At 37.7% G+C, this 21873-nt stretch overlaps 1 protein-coding gene across 3 annotated transcripts in view; it reads left to right on the top strand.

The window, feature by feature from the left end:
* The window catches only part of SMYD3 (SET and MYND domain containing 3), a 1048891-nt gene that overhangs the window by 819870 nt on the left and 207148 nt on the right, over positions 1 to 21873 (top strand). For all 3 annotated transcript variants that reach the window (XM_074222846.1, XM_074222848.1, XM_074222849.1), the window contains one exon: positions 3206 to 3316. In XM_074222846.1, the coding sequence (XP_074078947.1) occupies positions 3206 to 3316 (111 nt within the window). The remainder of the gene's footprint in view (positions 1 to 3205; positions 3317 to 21873) is intronic.

Consider the following 21873-nt stretch of genomic DNA (forward strand, 5'->3'; position numbering starts at 1 on the left):
ATCAGTATACCATTTTAGACTGATGGGTATTCATTGGACTTTAAAGAACCCAGGGTAAAAAATGACAACATTCCCATACTTAACTGTCATTGTCACAAAATTATTGTTTGTCACCTAGAGCCACAGTTTTTATTCAGGGCTTAAGATGGAGTAAAGTAAGGCAGGAAGCCATTTAGTAAGGAATGGAACCATCCCATTATCTCTGTGCCAATGAATAGGCCATCCCACTTCTTTATTTTTCTAATTAAAATGCAATTGAATTAAATAGGAATGTATTAAGCACTTATGTGTAAGGTGCTGTGGTAGGCTCTGGAGATGCAGTCTCAGAAATGAAGAGTCATAAAATGACATATAAACCACCTTGCTGCCTTTGCCCTCCTTCATTCAGGACAGTGACTGTTGATTATAGAGTACTGGGTGTGAAATCAGAGAGAACTGAGTTCAAAACCAGGTCCAGACATTTGCTGGATGATCTTGGACAAGTCACCTAATAATTTTCCTCAGTTTCCTCATTTGTAAAATTGGGATAATTACAGGGTTGTGAAGAATGAATGAGATCATATTGGTAAAAGTGCTTAGCACAGTGTCTGGCTTCTAGTAGAGTCTATAAAAATAATTATTTTCACTCCCTTACCCCACCACACACAATCATTCTAAATTGCTGCTTTATGATCCCATAAGCATTTATTAGACCCTTACTATCTATATGCAAGGCTTCATGCTAGGAATTATGGATATAAAGGCTAAGTGATTCTACTCTTGGGAAAGGTCATTAAGAACTAGGGGCATAAGGTCAGGCTCCCCAAAGGACAGGAATTGTTTGTGTGTGTGTATGTGTGTGTGTGATGAATTCCTTTAGCAATCTGATGGAGTCTATGGATCTTTTTTTTCCCCAATTTTTTTTTGGAGTTTTGATATTTCCTTTTTTATTTATTTTATTTTTATTAATATTTTATTTGTTTTCCAATTATATATAATAGTAGTTTCTATCTATAATTTTTGTAAGGTTTTGAATTTTGTAGTTCCTCCTCTACCCCCACAGAAGCCAGTCTGATAACCTTTACATTGTTTCCATGCTATACATTGATCGAAATTGAATGTGTTGAGAGAGAAATCATATCCTTTAGGAGAAAATAAAATATTAGAGATAGCAAAATTATGTAGTACATAAGAAACTTTTAAAAAAAAAATTGAAGGTAATAGACTTTGGTCTTTGTTCAAACTCCACAGTTCTTTCTCTGGGCACAGGTAGTATTCTCTGTTGCAAACACTCTAAAATTATCCCTGGTTACTGCATTGATGGAATGAGCAAGTCCATTAATCATCATCACCCCTTGTTGCTGTTAGGGTGTACAATGTTCTTCTCATTCTGCTCATCTCGCTCAGCATCAGTTCATGCAAGTCTTTCCAGGCTTCTCTGAAATCCCATCCCTTTTGGTTTCTAATAGAACAATAGTTCACAATATTTTTCAATCATTGAAGGAAATATTTAATTTCAGGTAGAAGTTAGTAAAAATAAATATATAATGGTTCCATCCAAATTTACATATGTGCCCTGAAATTTATCAACAGACCTATTGAGGTGGCACATGAGCTAAGCAAGCCTTGAAGGAAACCAAGAATTTTAATAATTAGAGTGAGAATCAGTTAATTAATCCATAAACGTTTATTAAGCAACTACTTCATATATCAGACACTGTACTAACTGCTAGGAATGCCAAAAGAGACAACAGAGGGGTGCTGCCCTCTAGGAGCTTACAATCTAATGGGAGAGAACATATATAAACAAATATATACTTATATACTGATTAAATAGCAAATAAAAAAACTGAGAGAAGACACTAGAATTAAGAGGGGCTAGGAAAGATTTCCAGTAGAAGATGGAGTAAAGGAAACTTAATTAAAAATTAAAACTTAATCACCTTTAAACTTAAAAGAAACCAGGGAGACCCATAATCAGAGTTGAGAAAAGAGAGAGTTCCAGGCATAAGGAGAGCCAGAAAAAATGCTGGGACTCGATATATTCTAAGTACAGGAATATATACAAGGTGTATATGTATATATTTTGAAAACTCAGGACTAGATGGCCTCCGAAGTTTCCTCTGGGTCTAAAATCTGTGAGCTTATGATTTTTAGTCTAAAAACAAGCAGATAAAGATTAAGAAAAAACAAACAAAATAACTATACAACTCCCTTATATACTCAATAAGATTTCCAAAATTAATAATAATAATAATAATAATACTCTTCTGTATGTGTATATACACATATCTGTGCCACATGCATCTACATTTGCCTAAGTATATGTATGTACAACTAGATGCACATATATAAATATAGATGGCATACTTATTGTTTAATGTATGCATGCATGCATGTGTACCTGCATGTATACAAACAATGATGTTTGTCCTTTGTTTGATGATGTCAGTGGGGTGATGTCATGACAAGCACATGAATTGGATTTGAGTGAGGAGGATAGGTCATCAGTCTCACTTTCTCCTCCAGAGTCATCTGGGTCCAGTGGTCAGAGGTGAATCGGGGTGACTGGAGATGGTCCTGCTTGCAAAGAGGCAATCAGGGTTCAGTGATTCACCTAAGGTTATACAACTAGTAGGTGAAAAGAGTCTGAGGCTGAATTTGAACCCGGATCCTCCTGATTTCAGGGCTAGTGCTCTTTGCATTACACCACTTAGCTTCACACACACACACACACACACACACTCTCTCTCTCTCTCTCTCTCTCTCTCTCTCTCTCTCACACACACACACACACACACACAGCAAATAGACTATTTGGCTGGAGCCTAGAGCTCATGAAGTGGATTAGATATAAAAAAAAAAAAACTTGGAAAAGTAGTCTGGAGCCAGACTGTGCAAGGCTTTTTAAGTGCCAAATTAGAAAGTTTTATTTTATCCTAGAGACAATAAGGTGCCACTGAAATTTCTTGGATGGAGTGTCAAATGGGCAGGCTAAAGGAAGATTATTTGGGCAGAGGATGGGCTGTAGAGGAAGAGCCTGAAAGCCTCATTAGGAAAATAAGTGACCAGAACACACTAAGGGAGCTCCCCCCCACCACTCCCACCCCATCTCTTCACCAGAAGATCCCTTCCCACTCAGCCCCTCATTGGTGGCTGCACCACCTGAAGAGCCGGTGGTACCCCAGCCTCACCATCTCTTTCCTTCCCCCTTGCTTCTCCACAGCTCACCATCTGCTACCTCGATGTGTTGATGCCCACTGTGGAGAGACAGAAGCAGCTGAAGGAGCAGTACTGCTTTGACTGTGACTGTCCCCTGTGTCAAACCCAGGCCAGGGTAAGTGGGGCCAGGCAGTCATGGAAGGTGCCCTGGCACATCCCTGTTGGGGTAGAGTTCAAGGACTGGGGTTTGAAAGTCCTCAGTTCAAATTCAACTTTTCTCTGATGACTTACTATCTGTGTAACCATGAATTTCCTCATCTGTAAAATGGGACATGTTCATAATGACCCAATGGATGTTTTGTGAGACTTAAATAATATAATGTATATGAAGTACATAACAATTCTAAAGCACTATATAGATGTCAGTTTTCCTCGTGGATTAAGAGCTTTGTACTCTAAGAGCCCAGAAACAAATGACTCCCAACTACTAAGCCAGATGTGAAAAGCTATCTGCTTTCTTGCAGACATCTCTTTTCTTAAATTCTTAACACCCACCTAATAGAAACAAACTATGCCATCTTTTCTGTCTAGCATAGTGTCTCATATGCAAAAAAAAAAACCCACATATAATGCTTTAACTTTAAAAAAGCAATTTCCTTGAAATATGCCAATAAGATAGGAAATCGAAGGATTATCTTCATTTTAAGGATGGCGGAAATTAAGATTCAGAGATGTGATATTTTTAAGTTTTAGAACCAATATTTGAAGCCCCGAAATATTACAGAATGCAGACCCTCATGGGATATTTGGATTTTAATGAAAATCATGAATAATACAAGTCATTACCACAGACAATATGTTACTTTGAAAAGGAGTAATGTTTTCTTCTTTTGTTTATTTTTTGGTTTCTTAGGACTAAACAGCTTGGTAAATATTGATTAGTTAGTTGGTAGGTTGGTTGGTCAGTGTATTTCAAGTACAACTTAAATGGTTTTCTCCTCATAATGAAACTAGTTTGTGAATTGGAAACTTGCCTTATTTCTACTTTAAATGTTTTCTTCTGAAATAGACTTCAAAATGTGGAGATATCAGTTGGGAAAGTTACTGGTTGTCATGCTGGAAGAGTTTGGAGAAAGGAAATGTCTCTCTGTCTGTCTGTCTGTCTGCATCTGTGTCTCTGACTCTCTCTTGTCTGTCCCTCTCCCTGTCTCTCTGACCCCCCCCATGTATCTCTGTATATTTCTCTATTTTTCTGTTTTTCCTCTCTCTCCCTCTGTCCTCACCTTCTCCACCTCTTACCTCTGTCTCTATCTCTCTTTCTCTGTCTCTCTGTTCCTGTCTCTGTCCACTTTTTTCTCTTTCTCCCCTTCTCTCTTCTCAATTTCTTCCTTCTCTCCTCTTTTCTCTCTTCCCCCTCTCCTCACCTCCTTCAACCCTACCTCTCTCTCTCTCTCTCTGTCTCTGTCTTTCTGTTTATTTGTCTATATTTTCTCTCTCCCCCTTCTCTTTCCTTAATCTCTTCCTTCTCTCTCTCCTTCTTTCTTCCTCCCCTCTCTCCTCACTTCCCCATCCACTACCTGTCTGTCTTTCTCTCTGTGTCTGTCTGTCTGTTTATCTGCCTCTCTCTCTTTTCCCTCTCTCCCCTTCCCTCCCCCTCCCTCCCACATTTTGGGCTTATTTCATTTCCAGACAAACCAGACCTATTGGCAGCAGACCAGCCCAGGCCATGCCTGTGGCTAAGGGAATAGCGATGGCATTGCTCAATCTTCAAATCTATCTATAGAGAGTCATAGCAAGTGTCACCACCTCATTATTCCTTCTTGGCCTCTGCGAACCCTGCCCTGGCCTTGCAGAGGAGAATCTCTTTAGGCCCCACTAACAGGAGCTGAGTTTGAATGCATTGAGAGCAATTCAAGGGACATTACATTATGTGGGTTATCAGAGCAACAGTCTGCCTTGCATCAAAATGAAATCGAAAGGACAATATTCTTAAAACGGTGGAGCCAACTTTCATTCTCAGTTGCTTCATGTTGTGGGGTCAGTTGTGGTCAGCACCTGTCTGGTCCATTCAGTTTATCATCCCCTTTCCATTTCACTACCTTTGCTCCTGGGGAGAGAAGGTATAGGCAGGGACATCTGGCAACACTTTTGATAAAGATAATATTTTACATATGGGAATACTTTTAACTTCCAAAGGTGTGTTCTTGCCTGTCATCTCCTCAGAGGATCTGCATGGGTAGGTGGGAATGTATATAGGTACTGAGTGTTGTCCTAGAATTGGGTCTTTTATCAGAGAAGGTCTGTGTTCTGTCTTGGGACAGTAGAAGGAGCTCCAAGTTTGGAGTTGGTGATTTTTTTGTTTGAATGCTGGCCCTGCTACTGCTCTCACCATGGAGTCATTAAATTCTCTAGTTCTCAGCTCTTCACTTGTAAAATTGAGGTTGATTGGTCTGTAATTCCTCCCAGGTCCATGTCTATGGAGTAGTGAATGATGCAGGGGGATACATTACCACCCCTACAGTAAGGAGGACCTGAGTTCAAATTTGACCTCAGACATTTAGTAACTGGACCACCCTGGGCAAATCACTCAACCTTGTTTACCTCAGATTTGTCAGCTGTAAAATGAGGAGAGGGACTGAAAAGACCCAACCACAACTCTGTCTGTTATTCTTTATGGGGTTGAAAGGATCATTTTAAGAATTGAATTTCAGGGGCAGCTAGGTGGCACCAGCCCTGGAGTCAGGAATACTTGAGTTCAAATCCAGCCTCAGACACTTAATAATTACCTAGCTGTGTGGCCTTGGGGAAGCCACTCAACCCCATTGCCTTGTAAAAAAAAGAATCTTAAGAACTGAATTTCACTTTGACCTTTTGTTTTTATATCAGTGTCATTTCTGAATAAACTTTCCCTCTTCCCCATCCCCATGACCTCTCCTTTGTACTAATAAATGTAAGGTTAAGCAAAATCAACAAACACAGTGATTGCATCTGGTAATATAAATGAGGATTTATTAAGCACTTTATATATTTACATTTATATTCTAAACACTGTGCTAACCCTGGATGTAATAGTCTGTTATCCACTAACCCCGCCTTACCTCCTCATTCTCTCTTTCAAAGGAAGGAAGATGCTTTTCTCATCTCTTTTATAAACCAGGAATGAATTGTTCCACCTATTCACTATTCAGCTTCATTTACAAGTCTTTTACTTTACATTACTATAAGCATTGTGTATATATCCTTTTCCTGTCTGCTTACTTCACTTTGCATCAGATCGTAGATGTCATCTCAAGTTCCTCTGAATTCCATATACTTATTATTTCACATGGCAGAAGGCTATTCCATGACATTCCTGTGCCACAGTTTTATTCACCTGTTCTTCAACCAACAGGCACTCAGTTTGGTTCTAATTTTTTTGTGGTTATGGTAAGTTCTACTATGAACATTGTGGTATAAATGGAACCTTTCTGCCTTTGACCTTTTTGGGGGTAGGGACCAGTAGTAGGATAGAAGAGTCAAAGGCTGAGATTCCTTCTGGCTTCAAATCTATGATCCAATGATCTTAGAATCAGTGGTCCTCTAGCTAAAATTCCTTTGAGCTCTTTACCTATAAATCCTATGAAATACATAGTAATTTCAGAAGTGGGGGAAGCCACTAACAATGGGAAGGATTAGGTATAGGTTTCAGGTAAGAGGTGGATTTAAAGCCCTTGAAAGATTTCAGGCTAGGAATTTTTATGAGGCTTAGTTAAAGAGGGATGGCATTCCAGTCATGGGAGAGACAACTCAGACAAAAATTTGGAGATGATAAATGGAAATTATGTTTGGGGAATAGTAAATAAGTCATTTTGGCTGGAATCAAAATCCATCATGACTTCTGATGCCAATAAGGAGAGATGAGTGTTTGCTCCACTGCACAGACTAATGAATGTTATCCAGGCCCAGGAATCTGACCTTATTCTAAGTGACATTTTTGTCAGGTCATTGAAGGTGACTGTCTGTCCAGAGTGTATTCACAAGTGGTGAGTTGAACGTATTAAAGACAAAGGAAGAAGTTGAACCTCACTCTGGGTTCTCATAACAGCATTATTTTCTCTCTTCTAATGCTGGCTTTTGCATATTAGCATATGAGCCAGAAATTTTTGAGGTTCTCTAGTTTCCATACTAGCAAATAGCTCTTGGCAGTTTTATGGAACTCAGCACATGGGACCCTCATAGATTTATCACCTATTGGGGGTCTGCAAATGCAGAAAATACTCAACAGGTTCTTCAATGAATGAAGGAATGCTTGGGATTATGTTGTTTCCAGGACTTTTTTCCTACCTTTAATTAGGATTGTGAGGTAATATCTTTATATTATATGAAATTATGTTATGTTATATTATTATATTATATGAAATTGTTTATTTTCTTGAGCTATAAAAGTTAGCAGTCATAGATCTTGGGATATGGCAAAAAGGTCACAGTAGACTCAGATGACAGATGTTATTACTAGGATAGTTCAGGTATCATCACTCCCCTTTGTACCTGAGGCACCTGAAACTCAAGGAAAGACTTACTCAAATTCATGTAGCTAATTTGGGCCAAAGAACTGGCAAAAAACATATGGAAGAAATTCGTGCCAGAGGTAATACCAAAAGAGGATGATTTTTTTTAAAAGGGGAAGTAGATCACTAGTAAAGATGACTAAGGATATCATGACAACAAATGGCCCATGTAGATAGAATGATCCACAGATCTGTCTCTGACTCTGAGCTGTTAAGGGTGACTTGGGGGTGGAAGAAAAGATGGAGATGTATTCACATCACACTTTAATCTTCACTATTAACATTATTCATCATCAATAATCTTCATTATTAGCATAATTTCATTAATATTTTAAACTTTAACAATTTATTATTAATGAAGTTTAATCTTCATTAACATTTTCATGACTTTATTAATAATAAAACTTATTTTATTAATTTATTATTAATAATAAAATTTATATGGTACTTATATGTACTAATACAATTATTAATGTAATTAAAATTATTAAAATTGCCTCATTTGATCCTCACAATAATCCTGGGGATTAGGTGCTATTATCCCCATTTCACAGGTGAGGAAACTGAGGGAGAGAGCTAGTGTCTGAGGCTGGATTTGCAGTTAACTCTTCTTGTTTCTGGATCTAGCACTATATCCACTGGGCCTCTCTGCCCCTAGATTTCCTTAAGTGTAGATCATCATCAAAACAATAAATCAAGCCCTAATTTTCTAGCATTTGCTAATTTCTGAGGTGTAAATGCTCATGCTGAAAATTTAATAATCAGCTCTCAGCAGCTGGTACTAGCCAACTCCAGTATAACACTGAAGACAGCAAACATGGTTAGGTACCCCAAATAGCACAAGTTAGACTAATAGGCTAACTAAAATAAAGGATAAATTTAAAATCTTCTACTTTGAAGCTATAAATTTGTTGTTCATCCTTGAAATCCATTAGACTGTGAGCTTCTTGAAGGCAGGAACTATCTTTGACCTTTCTTTATATCCCTAGAGCTTACCACAGTAGCCTTAATAAATGTATATTGATTGACTAATTGACAAGTATAGAAGAAAGATATCTAGAAAGCATTACTTATGAAGAAGATCTGGGGGGGGGGGGAGGGTTAGTGGAACAAACACTCAGTATGAGCACCATTTGACATGGCATCCAGAAAAATGAACACAACCTTTATCTGATCTGTAGGAAAAGGGAGTAGGAAATATCATAGATATTAAGCACCTATGACATTACTATGTGTGCTAAGTATTTCACAAATATTGATTTTCTCAACAACCCTTGGGAGTGGGTGATATTATTACAGTTGAGGAAATTGAATTAAAAAAAAGTTAAATGAGTTGCCCAAGTTAAATAAGTATCTGAGGCCAGATTTGAACTTGGATCTTCTTGATTCCACAGTCAGTATTCTATACTCTTTACTGGTTTGACATATATAATTGGAGGGAAGTGTTAATCCCAGGTTTATTCTGCTCTAGTTCAACCACATCTGCCTAGAGGATTATCTTTGGTTCTGGGTACAACATTTTTAGGTGCCAAGCTGGAAATCATCTAGGTGACCAGAGGCATCTAGGTGTTATAATATTGAAAGCATGTCCTCAGAATTTGGAGGACTTGAGACCTAATATTATCTCATAAACTTAATAGCTGTGTGATCCTGAACAATTCATTTCATCTCTATCTCAGTTTGCTCATCTGCAAAATGGATATGATAATAAGACCTACTTCAGGGCAGTTAGGTGGTGCAGTGGAGTCAGGTTGAGTTCAAATCCAGCCTCAGACACTTAATTACATAGTTGTGTGACCTTGGGACCTTAACTCCATTGCCTTGCCAAAAAAAAAAAACCAACCCCTACAACACAGAATTAGGGGGCTGATCAAATGAGATAATGTATATAAAACCTTTTGCAAATCTTTAAAGTGATGTCAAACTCAAATAGAAACAAGGACCTGTTGACCATATAAAAGAATCCCTGTAGATTGCATATTGACTTAGAAAATCACATGTGCTCACATATTTTCTTTTTTAATTACTACATCAGCACATTAAAATCAGTGGGAAACCACTGTTGTGGGCTCCATGGCGATTATAGGTTACATATTTGATTCCTATGATAAATATCCTCTGAGAGTATCCAGGATCCATAGAATTATAGATTTAGATACTCAAGCCTCAGGTCCTCTCAGTTTATCCACAAGTCAAATGCTTCTCCTAACCTGTAATGATAATGTCTAGATTAGAACCCTAGCTTTTTACTTCCAAATTACACATTTTTCCTGTTACATTGCTTCTTTCCATGGACATCATACTTTAAAAACATTAATTAAAAGATCCTAGGGATGTTTCATTTTGAAAAGATGCAGTATAGGCAGAGGTGTGCTGGAACCAGCTCCAACCAGTTCTCTAGCTGTTTGTTTAATTTTCAGGGAGAACATTTATACTTCAGAAATTAGCAAACTATGGATCATGTCTTGAAATAATATTTTTTGACAGTCTAAACTAAAAAAAAGTGATAAAGAAAATTGTAATAATATATCAAATTTGAAAGTATGTCCTGTGTTTATCTTTTTGATTAAATATTTATCAATATACCCTTGAATAGAGAAGCATGGTCACCTTCTTCAAATATTTTTAGGCTTTCATTAGAAAATGGGGAGTTTCCTCTCAAATGGAGTCTACTAGGCAGGGACAGTTCTACATCCCCTTTTAAGCTGGAAGTAGTCTTAGGGGGAAAAAAAAAAAAGAGACATTTGCCCCAATTCCCAGATAAATTTGGTTCTAAATTGTTTGAATGGGGAATGAAAAAAGAGAAATATAGGACAGAGAAATATGTTTCATAATTAATATATTTATACTCTATACTGACCTTCCTTCCATTGTTCAAGTCTTTGAATCAGGTCAATGAAGTTTTAGTAAAGTAACTTTCTCCTCCCTGAAACTCAATCAGCAAAAAAAATGGATCCCTGCTTTCCTCAATTTGGATTACATTTTTGAGCTACTAGCTCTCAACTTTATGTCCCTCATTACCTCATTTCTGCTGTCTGAGCTACCTGCCCCCCCCCATCTCCTTTAAAAACTCACCCTCTACTCAGGTGAGTTGCTTGTCTTCCAGTGAAGCTAGTCCACTTTTGGGGAGCATGACCCCTCAGGTAACCTCTCATGCTCCTATACCTTTCTTTACTGCTCATCCTCTCATAGTGCCTTTTATTGTTGATGTGACTGCTGCTGGCTTCCAACTGTCTTTACTCTAGTCCCCTTAGGAGATCAGTAGCTTCTAACTGACATTACTCTTCCTTTCCTTTAGCTAATCACAGCAATACCTAAATAAACCTTTTTGTCCCTTAAAAAAAAGAAAAAGGAGAGTTTGATTTCTTTTATGTAGTGGCATAGAGGGCAGTTCAAGAAGCAGTGAGTAGAGGTTGAAGAGATTTAGGCTTAATAAAATGAAAAAGCTTTCCTAATGATTAATATTGTGCAAAAGTGAAATGGACCCCAGGCCCTCTGGACTTGCCCTTTTCGGGTGTCCTTCCAGCAAAAGCAAGGGGACCATTTGTCAAAAATGTAGCATGGGAGTATGGGGGGGGTTCCTATTTCAGAATATAGTTGGGAGAGATAAACTATTCTGTAATCTCATAAAGAAAGGGCAATGGGTTCAATGTCTTTACTGTCATCTGTTTCCTGTTCTTTGGAGGTGACAGCTTGTTTCTAAGGTTGGCATTGATGCCTCTGTAATCACATTCAGTGCCTTCTCATTTTTAATCTTTCATCTAATTTGGTTTTGATTTTGACCTTTGCCCCAACTAGTTAGTGATCTGACTCCCTAGACAGAGCTGATTCTTCATAAACAGCTGTGACCATAGCCTTTCTCCCCTTTGTTTCTAAGGTAAAGTTCATTCAATTTCTTATAATGTTGTTTTCAGTGCCCTTATATCCAGGGACTTCTAATTCTCTTGGATAAAGTATTTATGATGTGTCTTTCTGAGGGTTCTGTTGACCTTTTCCATTTCTTGATTTTTGAACATGGAAGCATTTATATAAAGAAGATATGGAATAATCAGAAAAATCTCCAATCAGTTAGTTCCTCCCTGTCCAAATGATGAAATTATAGGAGACAATTATTAGAGAGAGAAGAGTGTGAAATTTTCAGACTTTGAAAATCCTTTCTGCATGTTAAAAGCATCAGAAAAGGCATATGAGTTCTGGGAAAGAAAGACCTGTCTCCTCCCACTGATGTGGGAGAAAAGGAGAAAATGAAAGTTTAAAATTTGAAAAGGTAGTTTCAAAACAGTTAGAAGAAAATCACATTGGAGTAAAAGCCAAATTTGAGGACTTCCTTGGCAAAGTACAATCAAGTTGGGATGGGAGAGTGGGTTTCCTCTTCCTTTTTCCTCATTGACGAGGCTCATGGCAGAATCCAATAAAACAAACTTCAGCTAAAAAATTTAATTGAGTCAGTGAAAGGAATCAAGTATCAAAAACTGAGAACCTACTTTAGAAGATGGTAGATGTAGGATTTAAGTCTCCTACTGGTATTACTGGTATGGGTTATAGTGCTTTCCTAAAGTGTACAACAGTATCCTTAGCAAGGATTTCAGCCAAACCTAAAGCTAGGGGTTAGAGAAGCAAAAGTCAGATGGAAAGTGGTATCCATCAGAGCATCATCAGGTGTGGAGGCTGAAGGCATCCATGGTTTCTGTGCAAAATTCATTAAGAAACTTAGCTGAGCCAGAAACCAGAAGGAGTGGTTATCAGCTAAGCAATGCCCAGTCTCCAGTACTTGATGGAATCTGTAAGGACTTCACTAACTCTTTTGCCTTCCAACCCTGGAATGTTAATTGCCCCTTCTCCACTGTGGCTGACCACTTGTGTTCTCTATATGGGTCCTTCTCTTTTTGTGACCTCCAGGTCCATTCTCCTTGCCAATACTGAGTGTATTTTCTTCTAATGTGAGAGTGGAACTTGAACCTACATCTTTCTAGCTTCAAGGTCAACTGTTTACTGTATTCAATTTATGCAGTTCTTTTTATATGTGTATACATATATCTTCATGTTATATATATACACATACACACACACACACACATACACACACACACACATACATTTCAGGTTCTGCTTCAAACTGTGTGACCCTTGTCAAATCACTTTACTTCTCAATTTCCTGTGACTCTAATAACATAAATTGCAGAGAAAATGTCAATCTTCATTGGTAAAGGAAATTTCCTTCCCCTGGTCTTAGAGCACCATGTTGTTTCTACTTAGGGAACTAATTGTATAATGTCATATACATACTCATTATTTGTATGTATAAATAAATTTTCAACTGGATTATATACTTCATGAGGACATGGACCCAGTTGGATTCATCTTTGTATTGCTAGCTGGTAGAAGTGGACTTAATTTAATGATTATATTTAAACAGTTATATTAGCATATTCTTGTTTTTTTAAAAGTCTATTTTCTTTTTTTAAAATAGTATCTTTTTTTTTTCGGTTTTTGCAAGGCAAATGGGGTTAAGTGGCTTGCCCAAGGCCACACAGCTAGGGAATTATTAAGTGTCTGAGACTGGATTGAACCCAGGTACTCCTGACTCCAAGGCAGGTGCTTTATCCACTACGCCACCTAGCCACCCTATTTTCTTTTTTTACATGTATATCTTTTGCTTTTATGTTGTCATAACTTCTAAATATATCTCTCTCCTCTCTCCCAACTAGTATATTATCCATTATTCCAAAGAATAGAAAAAAACCAGTATTGTAAAAGTACACATTAAGATATAGTTTGGTAAATTGAAGCTTTAGATGATCTTTTGCTTTCTTATCTATATCACCTTGGGTGAATCATTTAACTTCTCTGGGCTTGCCCTAAGTTTACTTATCTGTAAAAAGGGGGGGGGAGATAGGATGGACACCCTTTAAAGTATCTTGAGCTCTAAATCTGTGACTAGGATTTTATAGTTGTCATGATTTGAAATTTAACAAAAAGGTAAACCAAGGCACATTTCTCCAAACAAAATAACATTTATTAACAGTGATTAGTATAGCTGTCAATAAATGGATAAATGGATTGCCTTCCTTTCTGCCAAAGATCCTGAGCAAAAGAATAGCTCCCTTTTGGGGAAATAGAGAACAAAGAACAGAACAGCGTAGGTGACATCATAGGGTTGAAGGCAACATGATTGGTTACAGAGCTGAGGTGTAGGGGACAATAGGATTAATTGGAAGTTTGATAATGAGAGATTCTTTTCCTACTGGACTAAGAAGTTTTGAGTTCACTTCAAGTAGAGGTCCAGACTTTTTGGACAGCAAACCGTGCATCCTTGGAGGATAGCTTGGGTGGTATAAAGATACTAGACCAGACTTGGTCATTTAATTCCTTGAGGCAAGACTAGATCAATGATTAGCCAAAGAGCTGAATTTTTAAACTTAAAATCCTTTATAGAACCAAGTTCAGAGACAGAGAACTTTGACATAAGCAGTTACAGGACAAAATCATTTTAAATATAAATAGGAACAATAAATGATACAGGATCAATTCAATCTTCTCATGGTCAGATAAGTTTCAGGGTTTTCTATATGCAGTATCCATAAATATGCTACTCCATTTATGGGATGAAGTGAGGAGGATGCATTTTTTCATCTCTGGATCCTATTTTTTGGAGACATTTATCTCTTAAGTCTTCTAAGCTATTAGTTTTCTCAGCAATTTTTTTCAAGCAGGTGGATAATGAAAATCTAAAAATCAACTCAGCCTCTATCAAAATTATCATAGATTTATAGGCTCATAGGACCATGAACCAGATAGAACCCTATAAAATGTATAGTATAAATCATCTAGTCCACCCTCCTTCCCATTGGGGAAACTGAGCCCATAAAGAACTCACAGAGGTAATCAAGTTCTTTAACTCTAAATATAGTGATACTTTCTCCATTAAGAAGAGTTCCAACTTTTCTCTTAAGTTTTTGTGTCTAAAACTTTTCTTGGAACCTGAAAATTCCATTTCCTAGATTTCTTCAACAAGGAATATTTATGAAGTGTGTCCATCTGTTGGAAGCAGTATTTGCACATAGTATTTGGTTTCAGGATTCAGGGACCTGGGGTCTGAGGTGTGATCATTAGCTGTTTGTCCATATGTGTAGTTGACATTAATAAGCAAAGGTAGGTTTTTCTCCACAGCCAGAAAGAAAGAGGGGATTTGTTGGGATGATCTGTGTGCTATGGTTAGACTCTTATTAACCATGGAGGTTGTGTGGTTTAGTTTAACAAGAGACAGTGTGGGTTCATTATGGATTAAAAATTCCATAAATTTCAGGAAATACATATTTTGTTTACTGTATCAAGACAGGGCTCTGTATAGTCTTTTCCCATTTTTTCCCATCATTTCCCCCTCCCCCCCCAATGTCTTTATTTTTTTTTTTTTAGTTTTTTTTGCAAGGCAATGGGGTTAAGTGGCTTGCCCAAGGCCACACAGCTAGGTAATTATTAACTGTCTGAGGTTGGATTTGAACTCAGGTACTCCTGACTCCAAGGTCAGTGCTCTATCCGCTGTGCCACCTAGCTGTCCCCCCAATGTCTTTAAATTCTCCCCTCCCTTTTTATTCCAACTTCCACAAACCTTATTTAGACTCTTATCATTTCACTGCATTATTGCAATTGATTTGTAATTGGACTCTTGGACAATACAAGCAGGCCACTGCAAATCCATCTTGTGTATCATCACGAGATGAATCTACAGATACTTTAGTGGGTTGTTTCCTCTCTTCTCCAACATTTTCAAAGATCCCCCTTGCTAAATGATGAAGGGCAAACTTTGCAATGTGGAGTTCAGAGCCTTTGGCTGCTGCCTCACAATCAGGAGTCATCCAAGAGTGAGCAGGTGGAGATTTCCACTGCTGTGGCTCATTTGGAAGATGCTCTTCTCTTTAGACCTTTCCTGGCATGTTTCTGGCCCAGAGTCAAGGTTTGCTGAGCTTTCGTTCTATCTCAACTCTTACTTGTTGTCTGTCTTAAGTTAATATGCTTTCTTTTTAGTGTTCTTTGTTTCTAGCACTTCTCTAACTTCAGTTAATATGCAACATAAAACCCAAAGTCCATCTTAGCTTTCATGCTTCCCGCCCTTTTTTGGGAACTGCAGGAAAATGATGTGACTGTGAACAGGTGATTCTATTGCTCTTATCATCAGTTGCCTCAAGTGTAAGGGATTAGGGCAGTGATTCTCAACTTTTTTGTATCAAAGATCCTTTTGGCAATTGCACAAAGCCTAAGGACCTCAATTTTTTTTTTTAATAATTGAAGGAAATGCTAAATTTCTATTAGAAGTTAATAAAAATAAAAATGTAATTTTCCTTCATCTCCCATTTTATATTTGCAGGATCCTTGAAATCTTTTCACAGATTATCTGTGCACCAAAAAGTTACTCCCTAGACTAGATGGACTCTAATAATTCTAGGACTCCTTGATGCCCCTGAACCATGGAAAGAAAGTGAGATCTGGAGTCAGAGGAACTGAGTTTGAATTCTAACTAAAGATTTTTCTACCTGTGTGACCTTGGATAAGTCCCATCCTCTCTAGGTCTCAGTTTCCACCTATGTAAAATTAGGGTGTTGGATTACATGGCCTAGAATGTTCCTTTCAATCAGTTGTAATCAAACCTGAGAAGGGAAAGGTCATGTTTGCCATTACCATACACACTATGGAGCAGTTGCTCCAGGGATAGCATGTGGTAGAAGAGTTATAAGAAGATAACTGTCAACAACAAATGGAATAGGGAGAGGCTGGTTGACTATGTCAGAGGATATACTTTTTTTTCCATTGTATTCTGTGGAATAAATGAGCTATCTTTGCTGAGTTGATTTCTCACCCTCTATTCTCTTGACTGCCTTTGTAGTATACTGGAGACAAGACCTGAATTTCAGTTTTGCTTCAGATATTTGCTAACTTTGTGACACTGGAAAAAAAAAATCTCTTAGGCTCTCTTAAGCCTCATTTTCCTCATTTACAAAATGGGGATCATGATGGCATCTACTCATGGGGTTTTTGGGGCAGCTGGGTGATGTAATGGCTACAGTGCCAGGCCTGAAGTCAGGAATATTCACCTTCCTAAGTACAAATTTTACCTTAGACACTTAGCCTGTTTGCCTCAGTTTCTTCATCTACAAAATGAGCTGGAGAAGGAAATAGCAAATTACTCTGTGTCTTTGCCAAGAAAACCCAAAATGGTATTACAAAGAGTCAATTACTACTAAAAAAGAACTGAAGATAGGGTTGTGAGGATCAAATGAGGTAATGGGTGTAAAGCACTTTATAAACCTTAAAATGCTATTTAAAGCAGAGAGTCCATTCCTCTTCCATTCTACATTGCCCACCTTGAGCCCCACAGCAATGGTTTGGATAGAGGCCTGGGAAATCCCAGCCTGATTGGTTGCCCTAGTTAGTATCATTACTACTGCTGCTACTACTACTACTACTACTACTACTACTACTACTACTACTACTACTACTACTACTACTACCACCACCACTAAGATGGCTAGATGGTAGAGTGGATAGAGCACCAGCCCCAGAGTCAGGAGGACCTGGATTCAAATCCAATCTCAGACATTTAACACTAACTATCTGTGTGAGCTTGGGCAAGTCACTTAACCCTGACTGCCTCCCATCCAGGGTCATTTCCAGTTGTCCTGATTCATATCTGGCCACTAGACCTAGATGGCTCTAGAGGAGAAGGTGAGGCTGGCAACTTAACACAGCATCCCCTCACTCAAATCTAATTCATGTGCTTGCCATGACATCACCTCCCTGATGTTGTAATCTTCTTTGAAAATGAAAAACAACTAACAACTACTTACCTCCTCCTCCTCCCATTTCCATACTTAGAACTGCTTTATCACAAAACAAAAGCCATTGCTATTTAATTTTTGTTGTGTAAATAAAAAAAACATTTATGGGTTCAGAAATCTATTCCTGGAAGCTAAGGACAGAGCATGGGAAAAACAGTGATCTGATTTTCTTGAAGGCATCTAATAATAAATACCTCGTGCCCACTGCCAGCTTTTAGATAGAACAGGGAGAAGACGTATATCTTCCTCAGTCACAAAGCTCTCAGAGGAATGAAGGCCAAGTCGTTTCATTTTGAAACTTTGCCCATTCAGTAAACAACTGGGCAAATGACTCTCTGGGGGTATTGGGGGGGGGGGGAACCAATATACCAGATAAGCAAATGTGTTCAGAATTTTACTAGGTTTCTTTCTCTAAATCCATTAGAATCACTAAGTCAATTGGGTTTGACCCTATCTCCTGGGCCTTTCTAGATTATCAGGAGCCATTCACACATATGGGGAAAACAGTCTCTTAGAACCTTTATAGGACAGTGAAAAGGGGTTTAAATCCTTCATGTCACTAGCCCATCTACATAAAAATTACCTAAAATGATGAGATCAACCCTCTATAGTAAGCTATAGTTCTTTGTATTCTTTAATAATTTCATTTTTGAACTAGGAGCTATCATTGAATAATAATCTTCTACAATTCCTCTAAATATCCTTCCTGAAGCACTTCTTGGCCAATAATTGATCAAATCCTCTTCTATTTCTTCCTAATAATGTATTAGCTTTACCTAAGTAAATTTACATGCTCCAAATTGTGTACAGTCCTCCTAATTGGAATGCAAGTATAACCTTCCATTATACTTTGTAATTTTAAAACCTTTTAAAGGAGGAGAATCCATAGGTTTTAGAATAATAATAGCAGCTGACCTCTAAATGGAGCTTTTAAGGTTTATATACTTTACATGCATTATCTCATTTGCTTTTTACACCAGCCCCATGAGACTGGTTATCATGATCCCCATTTTTCAGTTGAAAGAAACTGAGTCCCTGAGAAGTAATATTTGAACTAAGAAGAAGGTAGTAAAGAACTGCTAGCTATCCTTTTGCTAACCGAAGGACCTGATTTTTGAGCCACTGTCAGTGATATTTGAAAGATCATAGAAAATAGGGTCGGTCCCCAAGATTTGAGATCAGATGTCCCAATTTCAAAATAAGGAAAGAGAATAAAGTCTACAGACAATAGACAAGGAGCTTGATTTTGATTCCTGGAAAAATTCTAGAACAAATTATTAAAGAAATGGTGAATATTTAGAAAAGGAAGAAGTAATTACTAAGAGCTAGCATAGCTTCATCAGGAACAGTTCTTGCCAAACTAATTTCATATCCTTTTTCAAGATAGTAGATAAAAGGAACACTAGTTTGCCTAGACTTTAACAAAGTTTTTGATCAAGTATTCTGGGAGAGATGAAGAATAGAAGGAAATACAATTAAATGGATTAAAAACTGGTTGATTAGATGGATTTAAAGAATGCTTTGTTGAAAGAGCAGGTAGGTGATACAGTGGATAGAGCAACCAGGCTTGGAGTCATGAAGACACAAGTTCAAATACAAAAATAGCCTCAGGTACTTGCTGTGTGACCTTGGGCAAGTCACTTTACCCCACTGCCTCTTAAAAGGGGAAGGAAGGGAAAGTGGAAAGAATGGTTAGTTGTTAGTGGCTTGAGGTCAATTATGGCAGGAGGTCTCCAATGGAGTAATTTTAAGCCATTTGGCCTTGCTCTTTTAAACATATTTAATCAGTGACTTAGCTAAAAACATAAATGGTATGCTCAACAAACCTGTGTTGACAGAAAATGAAAAGGGATAGCTAACTCACCTAATGATAAGATAAACAATATTAATAAGCTACTGTTTATCTTAATAAGATAATCTGATAAGATGAAATTCAAGGAAAATAAATATAGAGGAGCAGCTAGGTGGCAAAGTGGATGGAACACTGGCCATGGATTCAGGAGGATCTGAATTCAAATGTGAGCTCAGACACTTAATAATTCCCTAGCTGTGTGAAAGTCACTTAACCCATTGTCTTATAAAAAAAACAGAAAAAAAAGAAAAGAAATAGGTTGGGGAAATAAGCATGCGATAAAAGTAAATAAATAAATGTAGACTCTTATAATTAGGTTTTTTTTTTTGTTTTGTTTTTTGCAAGGCAATGGGTTTAAGCGGCTTGTCCAAGGCCACACAGCTAGGGAATTATTAAGTGTCTGAGGCCGGATTTGAACTCAGGTACTCCTGATTCCAGGGCCGTACTCTATCCATTGTGCCATCTAGCCATCCCAGGTTCTTATATTTAGATACAAGGAATCAGCTTTATAAGTAATATGAGTGGTAGGCATGGTTGAAGAGCAGTTCTACAAAATGTGGAAGTTTTAATGGACTATGAACTTAAATATAGATCAGCAAGTGTGATGTGGTGGTAAAAAATGAACAAACAAATGAATGTATTTTGGACTGTTAGGAATAGGGAGTGGTCATTCCATTGTACTCTGCCCTCAGCAGCTCTTAACTAGAATATTGTGTTCAGTTGTAGGTGTTATTATCTAAGAAAGACATAGATAAACTGGAGTTTTTTTCTGTGAAGGGAAATCAAGACAGCAAAATGCTCTAAATCAGAATCTCAGGTGAAAGAACTGGTCATATTTAGCCTGAAAAAAAAAATCAAAGGGGACCTGATAGTCCCCTTCACACATTTGAAGAGCTATCACAAGATGGGTGGATTATATTTGTTCAGTTTTGCTCCAGGAGCAAAAATAGAAATTATGGGTAGAAATTTGTAAAGAGTCAAATCTAAGTTTGATGCAAGAAAAACTTCCTAATCATTAGAGTTCTCTAAAAGTAGAATTAACCATCTTAAACAGGGTTTTCCCTCATCAAAGGTCTTCAAATAACCATTTGGGAATATGTTATAATGAGGATCCAGTCATGCATAAGTTTAATTAGGAAGTCACTGAGGTCCTTTCCAACTCTCAATTCTGAAATTCTTCAGAGATAATTTTTTATAAGCTTCTTACCATTTTTATGGTCCTCTCTGAGAGTTTTCCAAGTTCTGCAGTTTTTATGAAGTTATGAAGACCTGTGGTAGACCTGTAGTGTCCTAGGAAAGTACCAACTGGTGCCAAATTGGAGAGACTCACCTAAGAGGAATATAGTAAAATAAATAAGCTGAGTTGCTGAATTAGTCTATTACAGTCTGTTGGAGAAAATAGTTTGAGTGGGAGAGAAAAAGAACTGAATAAAAGGAAGAAAAAGGAACTGAAAGAATTATGAGTGTTCTCTTTAAAAAAATAGAGCTGTCTGCCTAAGGAAAAGTTGGTGGTGGTAACATGAGGCTCCTGGTGCTACAAACAATTACTTTAAAGGTTATACTACCTATATCACAAAGCTATTTTAAGAAAAATGTTTTGTGAACTTCAAAGGCAAAGGAAGGTGAACTTCAGAGAGAGAGAGAGAGAGAGAGAGAGAGAGAGAGAGAGAGAGAGAAAGAGAGAGAAGGAAGGAGGGAGAGAGAATTATACTTACTGCCATAAAGCTGCTCTCTTTGTTTCCTGAGGATGGGTCACATTCTAACTCATTTTCATAGCCCCATAGATAGCCTGGATTATTAAGTCATTCATTCAGTGCTCATTTATTAATTCTTGGTTATCTGCAAATTCCAGGGAGAGCTTTGGTGTGGTACCTAGAGAGCCAGATTTATAGCCAGAAAGACTAGAGTTCAAGTCCTAGTCTGACCCTGATATAGCTTGACTATGTGACCTTAAGCAAGTCACTTAACTTTTCATTACCTATAAGGTAAAGTGATTTTGCCCAACTTCACACAGCTATTAAGTAGTCAGATTTGAACAAGTCACCTCCCCAGCCCTTCTCTAAAATTAAGGGAGTTGAATTCCACGAATTATGAATTTTCCTTCCCTCTCAACTTAGTCCCAACTTCCTGCAGAGACCTGCACAATCCTGCAGACACATGAGGTATGAATGAGTCACCAAGTACCTGGACCAAAGAAACTGGTGATTTGGAGAGTCCCAAGTTCCATCAGGAAGGTGCCATTGTATATCTCAATTCAAGTGTAGGTGGATATCACCATACCTTTCATGAGTAAATGTAAGATCAAATTATGACCTTAAACCTGAACCTCACTTAACTGATAACCCTCTTGTGATCACAGCTATTCCACATCAAATACCAGGAAATCTTTCTTCATCCTCCCTCTATTTTGAGAACTCATGGAAGAGAAATTGGGTCTGGCCTGCAGAGAAGTGAGAATAGTCTGTTCAAATGGAAGGAATTGTTTCTGAAGTTTTTATTT

Source organism: Macrotis lagotis, chromosome 2 (genome assembly GCF_037893015.1).
Source record: "Macrotis lagotis isolate mMagLag1 chromosome 2, bilby.v1.9.chrom.fasta, whole genome shotgun sequence".
NCBI lineage: Eukaryota > Metazoa > Chordata > Mammalia > Peramelemorphia > Peramelidae > Macrotis > Macrotis lagotis.